This window comes from Siphateles boraxobius, unplaced genomic scaffold (genome assembly GCF_051911475.1).
Source record: "Siphateles boraxobius isolate OS27281-9 unplaced genomic scaffold, OSU_SipBor_1 20, whole genome shotgun sequence".
NCBI lineage: Eukaryota > Metazoa > Chordata > Actinopteri > Cypriniformes > Leuciscidae > Siphateles > Siphateles boraxobius.
In genome coordinates, this window is record NW_027508811.1 from 6,886,937 (window position 1) to 6,899,322 (window position 12,386).

Consider the following 12,386-nt stretch of genomic DNA (forward strand, 5'->3'; position numbering starts at 1 on the left):
CAAAGCGGGCAGAAAGCTAGATCTAACGAGCTGTAAACTGATCAAACGATAGGGTTAGGGTTAGGTAAACGATATTTTTACCCTTCCGGTCAAATATTACGCTGCAAAACATCAATAACAGCTTTAATTTATAAATGCTGGCAAATGACCATGGTATAAGAGGGATAATCCATGGTTAGCTATGCATTAAACGATTTTAATGCACTTCGCGGAGGCAACGACCCTCCGCTTCACATCGGGCGTTTTTTTGGCTCCACATCGTGCATTAAAATCGCTTAATGCACAGCCGTGGATTATCCCTTATATATTTTTTTTCTGCAATCATACTGTCAGGATTATGTTGTGTTTTGTATTAGTTTCATTCCTGTGTGTTTGTTTCATGTGCTTCAGTTTAGTCTTAATTGCATCCTAGTTAGTCTCCTTGGTTACTGTTTACACTCAGCTGTCTGTCAATTAGTTTCCCTGTGTATTTATACTGTCTCCTTCAGTTCATTATCGGTTAATCTGTAGTGTGGGTAGTTAGTGTTATGATTCTCTGTGCGTTCATCTATGTATTCTCTTTGTGTTTATTAAATAAAGCCAGTATTTGATACTCATCGTCCTGATTATGTTAATTACCACATCAGTTGTGACATAGCCTACTCTATGGGGGTAGGGAAAAGCACAATTTACTTAGGGTGTGCCTTTCATATACTATCATAATCTTGAACCAAAAGGCTTTTTTATGAGCAATACAATATATCCTGATTATTTTTGTGTATTTCTTTTAATAGGTGACTCTTCATTCTGGGCTGCCTATTCCTGATTTTTATACACCTGGAGAGTCTGAAGCTGCAGGCTCAGTCTGCTGAAGAGTCCTCGACTGATACACATTCATATACAGACAAACGCACAGACAAGTGCACATGGATTCAGCTGTGAGTACTTGGCAGGGGATTTGCTGTTGACAGTCATTAATATGTTAGGTCTGAGAGATCAGAAATGTAAATGGACTTGTTAGGGTCAAGTCAACCCTAACTTAACCCTGACCTTAACTCTGACCCTGATGTATGTGAGGTAAATTATTGGAATTCTTGAATCATTTTTCTCTCATTCTTACTCTTTTTCTAGATATGATTATTATTATTATCATTATTGATGTTGTCATTGTTGTTTTTATGGAAAAGGTGCTCATGGATGTGAACTCCAAGCTTACTGGATCTAACAGAGTGTTGTTTCATGATAAAATCCTCTGTGTCGAGTTAAGCTTAGAAATAAGTTACTGATGTTTTAGACCTTAGAGGATGAATTTGACATTATATAGAAACGTTCTGTTGCATATAAAGGGAATTTTAACTGCAGATGGTGACAGAAAATAGAGTACAATATCTTATATTACAGCCTCATTGCGCATATTATGCCTCAGTTAATCTTATATATTAAAGCCTGAAACTCAAACTTTAAACCCTGACCAAACCCGCTCCCTAAACATAAACTCTGTCATATTACACCACGATCAAAATTTGATATTTCTAACCATCTCTCCACATTCACAGTCGATGAGCAAACATACGTTTGGGATGGCCAGAATGAGCTGAATGTGTGTCAGTGAAGAGGTAATGGCTTTCTGTTTGTTGAACAGAATAGAAAGGACTAATTGGGACACAAACACATGCATACAAACACACAGGCATTTCCACAGCCTTGCATAACGTATTATGGAGAGATGAGAATGAATACACTTTTGTTTCTCTCTCTCTCCATTTTATTTCTCCTTTGCTGCCTCAAATGTGCACAAGCTAAACGCAAATGCTGAACAAATAACTGGTGCTGCTTTTGTTCAATGTGAGGAAATATTGCAATATAAAACAATAGAGCTGCAAAGAGAGAAATTTAAACAAGACAGCATACAGTGTAGCTGCTTGAAGCATTGGCTAAATTTTTACCGTAAAGGATGTACTGTTGCATTTTAAAAAATATTAAAAATCCCACTGGTGGGGGTTAAAAAATGGGGCAGGTGCTGTACTTTATCTGTTTGTTGAGCAGTTTATGCTCAACAAACAACCGAATGTTTGGGTGTGTGACAGGAAAATTTCACCTATTGTAAAGTGTATTTTTTAATAAATTAATCCCAATATAAGAAATGTATTATTATTATCATTATTGTGTCTGAATTGTTATCTGTAAAGTTATATGCTCAATAAACTGGATTAGGTGCAATAAAAAACTGTCTTGTCATTTTGCGAAAATAGTTTGTGCAAAATGTGTGCAAATTTGCTATGGTCAATTTTTTTATTAATGGTAATGTATTTAATCAGAGTAGTAATGTGCTTTAATACATGGTTAATATTTGTCATATGGCTATTATATATATGTCAATATTTTTCATGAATTCAATAAGGAAATTTACAAATATCAATAGAACACATATCATAGAAAAAATGAGTGTTCAAGTGTGTGAGATGCATTTTTATTTTTAATAACTTAAAATCATGACAAAACCACACAATGTTTAAAAAATTACACAATTTAGTTAATGGTAAAATTCCATGAAATTGAACTGAGTAATCCTTACGTATTTCAATTGAATAACTGATTAAGGATTGTTCAATTATTCAATTAAAATACGTAATGATTATCCAATTCAATTTTATGATTTTTTACCATTAATTAAATTGCGTAAATTAAAAAAAAGCCTTAATTTTTTTTGAGTATGGACGTCACTTCATTGATTCAAATACTGTAATATGTTTACCATGGTTAAAAAAAACTGTTCAATGAGAGAGGGAGGGAGATACTTTCTGTCCCTCCCTCTGTTCCCCCTATAAAAATATGGGTATTGTGCCCCCCGTGCGCTGCGCTCGGTGTAACCGGGGATCTTCAGGATGGCGACGCCTCTAACGGACCAGGAGAAACGCAAGCAGATCAGTATCAGAGGGATAGTCGGCGTGGAGAATGTGGCGGAGCTCAAGAAGGGCTTCAACCGGCACCTGCACTTCACGCTGGTCAAAGACAGGAACGTCGCGACGCCGCGGGATTATTATTTCGCGCTCGCGCACACGGTGCGTGATCATCTGGTGGGTCGCTGGATCCGAACACAGCAGTTCTACTATGAGGCCGACCCGAAGGTGAGTCAGGAGGAAAAAAGTCCCATAAAAAGTCATGGTACATTGGGTTTGACTATTATTAATGACTAATTTGACTTGCTATTTGTCATTTTGCCAAAGTTGAAATTTATTGCAATTTGAATAGGCTGTAATTTCAAAATTATGTAGGCCTACTTGTAATAAGTTAACAGTGTATGCTTTTTTTGGAATACAAGCAAAAGGTTGATTTGAAAAGGTTGATAATGTAATTTTGAACTGTTCTCGAACGTTTTTTGGGTTTTTTTTTGTGGTCATTTTTAATAAAAGATTAGCAGGTTCGTTAAATTGTCAGTCAGATTAATCTAGACAGGTGCATAAATCTTTAAAACATGTATTACAGGCTAGTTGTTTGGATGAAAATAAAGTATTAGTTCAAGTTGTTTGTGATTAATAACAGGGTTCTAACTGCTATGCCAGGGATATATTAGGGAAATATATCCTGGAAAAGATATGAAAATTAATACAATTTTATAATAATTTTAAAACGAAAAATAATAATACCCGTAGATTTTTTTTTAGTTATGCAGAGATTTTAATCAAAATATATTATTACAATTAGAAATGTGTAGAAGAGTAATAGAAATTAATGTCAAAATGTGCACCTAATGCATAATCAAAGAATGCAGTTTCTCTAGAAAGACTGTTTGATTTGTGTGTGTGTGTTTCTATGTGCTTCAGCGTGTATATTACCTATCGTTGGAGTTCTACATGGGTAGAGCGCTCCAGAACACCATGATTAATCTGGGTCTGCAGAACTCCTGTGATGAGGCCATCTACCAGGTGAGAGAGAACAAAACACTCATCCATCCATCTGTGCGTCTGGCTGTCTGTAAACCTCTCTCTTTCCTTCTAGCTGGGGTTGGATATGGAGGATCTGGAAGAGATGGAAGAAGATGCCGGATTAGGCAACGGAGGGCTGGGAAGATTAGCAGGTCTCTCTCTCTCTCTCTCTCTCTCTCTCTCTCTCTCTCTCTCTCTCTCTCTCTCTTTCTCTCTTTCTCTCTTTCTCTCACACATACACTATACAAATAATAGCATGATCTAAGTTAATAGTGATTTTTACTGTGTGATCCACAGCTTGTTTTCTCGACTCCATGGCGACCCTGGGTCTGGCTGCTTATGGATATGGGATCCGATATGAGTATGGAATATTCAACCAGAAAATCAAAGATGGCTGGCAGGTGAATTTGATGGCTGGCAGAAGGATATATTTTCTCATATATATTTTTTAAAATATTTTTACAAATATTATACAAAATTTGCTAAAATATAACATTTTATATTTAAACAAGTATAAGTTTTATTAGTTACTTATATTTTCTTATATATTTATATATATATATTCAATCTAAATATGTTTTTAAAAATACATTTTGCTTTACACAAAATCGTGGGTAGTTTGCAGTACATTTTTTGTAGGTCAGCGTCTGCATAAAAATCAATGTATATGGGCCAGGAGTCCATTGCATTTGTGGTCACTGGCCTGTTGCATGTGAGCTTGCCGCAAAGCTGATAATACTGGACCAATACTGGACATATGAGGATCTTGTGCAAGCAGTTGTAGGTTGATAAGAAACAGTGGCTCAATTTATTTACAAAGGGACAGTGATAATGGTGTGTTTGTGTAAAAAAAATACATACACACCTGAACTTTAATCTGACCTAGATCTAAATTCCATGTCCTCCAGTGCAGATTGACACTGGTGTCTTTTTTGTCATCGCTGTATCATTGTCTGTTAGGTTGAGGAAGCGGATGATTGGTTAAGGTATGGTAACCCCTGGGAGAAAGCCCGTCCTGAGTTCATGCTGCCTGTGCATTTCTATGGCCGTGTGGAGGAAGAGGAGGGAAAGGAGCCGAAATGGGTTAACACACAGGTTTGAAAAAAGCTACAGGCATACAGAACATACACTCCCACAAGATAGCAAGATAGGATTAAGGCCATTAATTACTCTGGCCAGGTTTGTAATGCATGTTTGTTTTGCAGGTGGTCCTGGCAATGCCGTATGACACGCCAATCCCTGGCTACATGAATAATACGGTGAACACCATGCGCCTGTGGTCTGCACGCGCTCCCAACGACTTCAATCTCCGAGACTGTGAGTCATTCACACAGTGGGACACCAATACAATTTCTCTGACATTTTTCTTATAAGACAAACACTTCCTTATAATTCCTTTTAAGACAAACACTTGAAAATCTTTTATTACTAAAATCAATATAAAATCATAATTTAGCCTATTTTTTGGTTTTATTATGATGCAGTTAATGCATATTATTCCAAAGGTCTTCAGAATTTTTCAAGATATAATGTATATAAAAATAGATTTGAATAAAAAGCGTTCGTCTGCTTGCATGGATAACATCAAGCCTAATTTTCCTCATTTAATTATTCACTTAGAAATAGGTCATATTATGGAAGCAAAATAGGTCGTGAACTTAATGTTATTGGAATTTATATGCAATAATGATGGATTTTTTTTTTTTTACAGTTAATGTTGGTGATTATATCCAGGCAGTTTTGGACCGTAACTTAGCAGAAAACATTTCCCGCGTGCTTTATCCAAATGACAATGTAAGTTTTATTTCACCCTCTTTGAGGCAAATTGAGGTTTAAATGGCTTTTCTGTGTTTAAACTGCATTCATTATTGTTTGCAGAAAATTAGGTTTCATTTATCCAGTTTAAGCTGGTCAGAAATTTTATCTCACATTTTTTTGACACTTTGTAATTGGTGGGTGTTGTAGTTTTTTGAGGGAAAAGAGCTGCGTTTGAAGCAGGAATATTTCGTGGTGGCAGCAACTTTACAAGATGTGATTCGTCGCTTTAAGACCTCGAAGAGAAACTCCTCTGGACCGTTGTCATTTGACAGCTTCCCTGATAAGGTCAGCTTTGCTACACACAACTGTTTTAACTAATTGAACTTTAAAGACAATCACTGCAAGCATTTGTGCGATTCTTCATGTCTGTGTTTTAGGTTGCCATCCAGCTAAACGATACTCATCCTGCTATGGCCATACCTGAGCTGATGAGGATATTTGTGGACATTGAGAAACTGGACTGGGATGCAGTAAGATTCATAAATCTATGATACACTGTGACAGCCCATACAACATGAATACAGATGTGTTTATCGTGTGTTTTAATAGTTCAAATGTTGAGAAAACACAAAACTGAAGTCCAATAAGTTAGAAACTATGTAGTACAATAAGTCAGAGCACTAAAACTAAAACTCTTCTTTTCATAATTGAAATAAAGCTAAAATAAAATATAGATATTAATGAATAACTGACTAGCTTAAATAAAGTAAGTTTAAGAATAATGAATGGATGAAATGACACAAGCACAATACAATTTCTAAAACAAAGTAAAAGTGAACCCTGAAAATATAAAAATAAAAGATATTTAAAAATATTACAAGTATATTTATAATGCTAAAATTAAACTGATGCTATAATACTATGCTCAGTTTGATGAAGGGGCATGAAAGCTCTAAGAGGTGTTAAATTTAGACATTATGGGTCAGATTTACTTAACAGGGCAAATTAGCGTGAGAGTGCAGTTCCAATGGCCCTTAGGTTGTTTTTTTGTACATTTGACAGTATTTCGGATTTGTCAAGGCAACATGATTACTCAAAGTGAGTTCTTCTGTGTGAGTGTCTAGGCCTGGAATATCACTAAGAAAACATTTGCATACACCAACCACACGGTTCTGCCTGAGGCTCTGGAGCGCTGGCCAGTTGAACTGATGGAGAAACTTTTACCCCGACACCTGCAGATCATATACAAGATCAACCAAACACACCTGGATGTGAGTACACTCCAAATAATAGAGGACTGCCCATTTTTGAAAACCCACATACACAAGTAAACCTAGCTTTAATGTTTATGTACTGTATGCATGTTTCTGTGTGTGTGTGTAGCATGTAGCATCTCTGTTTCCAGATGATATGGATCGAATCCGCAGGATGTCTCTGATTGAGGAGGCAGAGGGGAAGAGAGTGAACATGGCACATCTCTGCATCGTGGGCTCACACAAGGTCAATGGAGTTGCTGAGATCCACTCAGACATCATCAAAAGAGACGTGTAGGGCTTTCTCTTTCTCACTCACACACAAACACACAATCCTAAATCCCATCGCTGATATTTTTTTAATGTAACGGTATAGATTCCGAGACTTCAACGAGCTGGAACCAGAGAAATTTCAGAATAAAACAAACGGCATCACGCCACGACGCTGGCTGCTCCTCTGCAATCCAGGACTCGCTGATCTAATTGCAGAGGTACACGCATACACATATGTTTTTCTCTTTTTATAACATATTTTTTCAATTAAATTAATTTCATGTTTTTTTGTGTGTGTGCGTTTGTAGGCCATCGGTGAAGAGTATGTAAAAGATCTGACTGAGCTGCAGAAGCTGAATGATCTGGTTGACGATGACGTCTTCATCCGAGATGTAGCCAAAGTCAAACAGGTCAAAACACACACTCCTCTCATATCAATGCATTTGTAAATCTTATCCATGTAGATTTGAATGGCCAAGTTGGACAGTTTAACAGCTTATCACTGGGGCAGTACCCTTTAGGGCCACTTGGCTACCCCTAAAAAGTGCATATTAGTACTTTAGAGTGATATGTACTCTTTCTGCCCCCAGTGACAAGCTGTTTTGGACATTTTTTGACAGTCTTTATATAAATGTTAAGCCATGTTAGAGGTTTTCTGTGGGCATTACTGACTCAGATGAATGGTATTATTCTTAAAATGTGGTAATTTCAATTCAAAGTCTGTTGCAGTTAATTGTTTTCAAATGTTTCTGTGTGTAGGATAACAAGCTGAAGTTTGCACAGTATTTAGAGAAGGAGTACAACGTGGACGTTAATCCTGCATCCATGTTTGACGTCCATGTGAAAAGAATACATGAATACAAACGACAACTTCTCAATTGCCTCCACGTCATCACCATGTACAACCGTATGTACACACAAACACACACTCGCACCCTTTTTAACAGCTAAAGTGTAATTTTTTTGGGATGTTTTTCAAAAAGCATTCTCCCATGTAGAAGTAAACAATGAAATTCTGCCATTATTTACACTCTTTGACTAAGATATTGAATAATTTTTCCACTGTTTCACACACAGGAATCAAGAGGAGCCCCACAAAACCGTTTGTGCCACGGACTGTGATTATCGGGGGCAAGGTAAAACAAACAACCTTTTCCAAACACACTCACATGCACTGATTTGCAATATGCACACTACCATTCAAAAGGTGACAGTAATATTGTGAAATATTATTAGAATACTTTTCTATTTGAATATATTTTAAAATGTAATATATTCCTGTGATTGTAAAGCTGAATTTTCAGCATCATTATTCCAGTCTTCAGTGTCACATGATCCTTCAGAAATCATTCTGATATGCTGATTTTGTGAAAACACTTGTGCTGCTTAATATTTTTGTGGTAAACCATAATTTCATTATTTAAAAGATAATTTGATGAATAAAAAGTTCAAAAGAACAGCATTTATTCGAAATATAATTCTTTTGTAACATTATAAATTATCACTTTTGATCAATTTAATGCATACTTGCTAAATAAAAGTTATTTCAAAATAAAAAAGAAACTTTTGAATGACAAGTTTTATTATGTTTGTTTCTGCAGGCTGCTCCTGGATATCACATGGCAAAGATGATCATTAAGTTGATCACCACTGTCGCTGATGTCGTCAATAACGATCCTGTGATTGGCCGTAAACTGAAGGTCATTTACCTGGAGAACTACAGAGTGTCACTGGCAGAGAAAGGTAACTACGGTTTAATAACTAAACTGGGTATGATATTTCCTGTGTATTAATGCATAAATACCTGTTCATCTGTGTTTTATGTGCAGTGATCCCAGCTACAGACCTGTCGGAGCAGATCTCAACTGCGGGTACGGAGGCGTCCGGAACCGGAAACATGAAGTTCATGCTGAATGGGGCGCTGACCATTGGCACAATGGATGGTGCCAACGTGGAAATGGCAGAAGAAGCTGGAGAAGAAAACCTCTTCATCTTTGGCATGAGGGTGGAAGATGTAGCAGAGATGGATAAAGAAGGGTAGAGAATGAGACAGAGAGATTAAATCGATGGAAATGGATGCTGAGTAAATGTCATTCTGTCTTTGTGCTGGTGTGAAGACATTAACCATTCCTTTGTGTGTGTGTGTGTGTGTGCGCAGCTATGATGCATTACAATATTATGAGAATCTTCCGGAGCTGAAACAGGCCATAAATCAGATTAAAAGTGGCTATTTTTCACCTAAACAGCCTGAGATGTTCAGCGACATCATCAACATGCTGTTCTATCATGATCGGTAAAACGCACATGCAGACACACACTTTCTTTTTTTTAAATTCCTACATTACTCTCTCATCACTCAGAATTTGTTCTCCAGGTTTAAGGTTTTCGCAGACTACGAGTCTTACGTCAAGTGTCAAGAGAAAGTCAGCGCTCTGTATAAGGTGAACATTATCACGCACATTACTGCCTACCACACATGACAGAGATTCATTTAATAATGCACAACATTCATTTAATAGGTTATGGCGGCTTTTGAACACTGCTTAATGAAGCTTCAAAACCTTTGAGAATCTTTTGTTTTGAATCAGTGGTTCGGAGCACGTATCAAACTGGCCAGGTCACGTAATTGAATGAAACAAGGCTTAGTTACATCCCTGTTATGAACACTTCCACCACACACCACAAAACAAGATGTTTTGAAATCTTGAATCCTGAAGGTTCGCTGCTAGAGGGTGTTGATCTGTTGAACTCATGAACCAGTGTCTAATCCAGCAAATCACGGACAATTCATAAATGTCATGAGGCCTTTGAATGTTTTTGTGGACAATGGGGGCCCTTTAAGTTTAGAACCACTGTAAGAGACTGTTTTAACTGACCTCGGGCCATTTTATAATGTATGCTCAGTTTGAATTAATTTAATGAATTTTAATGAAAATGCATGTCTAATAAAAAGGGACCGTAAAAAAGTCCTGCCTAAAACACATTACAAATTAACAAAAGAACGCATATTATTCATATTTAATTATTTAAAGTTTACATTTAATAGAAACATGAAAAACATTTAGTTTGTAAAATGTCTGTATGCATGTTCGAAACAGTAAAATCATTTTGCAATGTTATTTATTCAGTTGATTCAGTTTCGAAAAGCTTAGTTGTTCCTATCACTACATTTCATTTATTGACATTGTCATTATTGAGTAAACTTTTATAATCATTACTCGTTATTTACTGACTCAGTTCATCAATTTCCAACCCAAGCTATTTTTTTCTAATAGGCAAAATGTAAGAATATTTTTAAGAAGATGTAAGATTTAAGAATCATTACACTGCTGTTTTCTATGTAGCAACAAGTCAAAGTGACCATGGATGTCAAGCTCCAGAAAATTATAAAAAGATGCTAAATGCTCAATTAAACTGGTCCATATTTCTCTGTCTACAGGATCCGAGAGAGTGGACTCGGGTGGTAATTAAGAACATTGCGGCCTCTGGAAAGTTCTCGAGCGACCGCACCATTACAGACTACGCCACTGAGATCTGGGGAGTTGAGCCCTCTGACCTGAAGATCCCTCCTCCCAGTGAACCACGTGAAGCTCTGGAGGAAACCGCGCGCGCCTTGCGCAAGATCTGAACATGTCAGTGCAGTTATAGAATTGTGGAAAGACTTGTTAGAAGTTAATTTAATTACTTGGTATGAATACATTTTCCACTTTTGCTTTCAGTTTTTAAATGTTTACGCATGACTCTCTAAATGAATGTATTGTACTAGCAAAGAGCTAAAATAAAAATTATGTTTTAATTCAACATTGAAGTCAAATTATTCATATAGTAGCTTTCAGTCAATATATTGATTTTAGGTATATTGGTTGTGGTTGAGGAGATTTCTCCCTCCAAATGTGTAAAACGCCTTGAGTGTCAAGAAAAGCACAACTATATTTGTTATTATTCATCAAAAATTCATTCTAAAATTAAAAGAAAAATGACAGAGTGAAAAAGGAGAGTGATGAGATGCAGAAGACAAAGAGTTGCACTGTTTAACATATTTTAATATATTAGAACTAATAATATTTAGAACTTTAGTAGTACAAAAGAAAATACAAATTTTACCAAAGAGAAAGGGCTTGCAAGTTATAGTTATGTTTCTATTTCAAATAAATGAATACTAGGCATTAATTGATCAAAAGGGACAGTAAAGACTTTTACATTGTTACAAAAAAATATATTAACACATATATATTTCGAATAAAGGCTTTTTAAATCTTTCTAGTCATCAAAGAATCTTGAAAGAAAAGTATCACCGTTTACACAAAATATTAAATATTAAAACAGTCCCCCTGTGGTCAATACTTGTATCCATTTAAACTCATCTTTAATCACCAAAATCAAATTTAAAAAAAAATCCTGTGAGAAAAATGTATTCATGCCTTAAAATAGCTTGACTATAACTCAGTCTACACCCTTGCTTATTTTAGTATAAGTGGATTCATGAATTTGCAAATGAGCCCCGCCTCCACTCACTCATACAGGCTTCTCTACAAGTCAATATATCAGAATGGTTAATGTGTTTTATGTATTGCTCTTTACAACGTTGGAGAAGAATACATAATAATTGATATGATTAGCCTGTGGCTTGGCTGTTATCAAACAGCTAATAATGTGTTGCAAATGTTACACAAACCATGTTCCCATTTTATTTAATTTACAGAAAAATATACCGGGATAACCTGGCTTCTTTTGAGACTGCTCTGCGTCTCAAAAGAATAATTAATTATATGCTTAAGCCCCCCCTCGTGACGTGATCGGTTACAAGGTACAAGTTTGTGACATAAGAAACACCAACGATTTCAAAACCGCGTTTTTTTCACTGGAGTTTTTAAGGAGAAAATATTGAGCAATGGTGTTGACTTATGAATTTGTACATTGCTTGTCTTAAAGGATATTACACACACCACAGACATATAAACAACATTAAAAATTAGATTTTCACCACAGGGGGACAAAAGCAACACCACTGTTTTTAACATTGATAATAAGAAATGTTACTCAAGAGTTGCAATCACAGGAATAAATTAGATTTTAAAAATACAAAAGTTGTTTTAAATAGTATTTAATGTTTCACAAATACTGTTATTGCTGTATTTTGATCACATAATTACAGCCTTGGTAAAATACTTTGTCAGACACATTAAAACATTAAATT

General features: G+C 35.9%; 2 protein-coding genes across 5 annotated transcripts in view; both read left to right on the top strand.

The window, feature by feature from the left end:
* Nucleotides 1–2,206, top strand: part of trim9 (tripartite motif containing 9) — a 41,426-nt gene extending 39,220 nt beyond the window's left edge. For all 4 annotated transcript variants that reach the window (XM_077236495.1, XM_077236492.1, XM_077236494.1 and 1 more), the window contains one exon: nt 774–2,206. In XM_077236495.1, the coding sequence (XP_077092610.1) occupies nt 774–851 (78 nt within the window). In that variant the 3' untranslated portion in view covers nt 852–2,206. The remainder of the gene's footprint in view (nt 1–773) is intronic.
* Nucleotides 2,207–2,811: 605 nt separating this feature from the next.
* pygl (phosphorylase, glycogen, liver) lies at nt 2,812–10,990 on the top strand. The gene is made up of 20 exons (XM_077236483.1): nt 2,812–3,107; nt 3,804–3,905; nt 3,979–4,057; nt 4,203–4,306; nt 4,866–5,000; nt 5,111–5,222; nt 5,617–5,699; nt 5,871–6,008; nt 6,101–6,193; nt 6,788–6,934; nt 7,047–7,210; nt 7,293–7,407; nt 7,498–7,599; nt 7,949–8,096; nt 8,267–8,325; nt 8,791–8,932; nt 9,019–9,226; nt 9,348–9,482; nt 9,564–9,630; nt 10,629–10,990. Exons 1-20 carry the CDS (start codon nt 2,865–2,867, stop codon nt 10,815–10,817), a joined length of 2,565 nt encoding a protein of 854 aa, XP_077092598.1. The 5' UTR covers nt 2,812–2,864; the 3' UTR covers nt 10,818–10,990.
* The last annotated feature ends 1,396 nt before the right edge of the window (nt 10,991–12,386 follow it).

Bases quoted from the DNA above. Each gene is read 5' to 3' on its own strand.
- pygl (XM_077236483.1), top strand. From the start codon at position 2,865: ATGGCGACGCCTCTAACGGACCAGGAGAAACGCAAGCAGATCAGTATC. The intron at 4,058-4,202 runs GTCTCTCTCTCT...TGTGATCCACAG, and splicing joins AGGGCTGGGAAGATTAGCAG to CTTGTTTTCTCGACTCCATG. The intron at 9,483-9,563 runs GTAAAACGCACA...TTTGTTCTCCAG, and splicing joins ATGCTGTTCTATCATGATCG to GTTTAAGGTTTTCGCAGACT.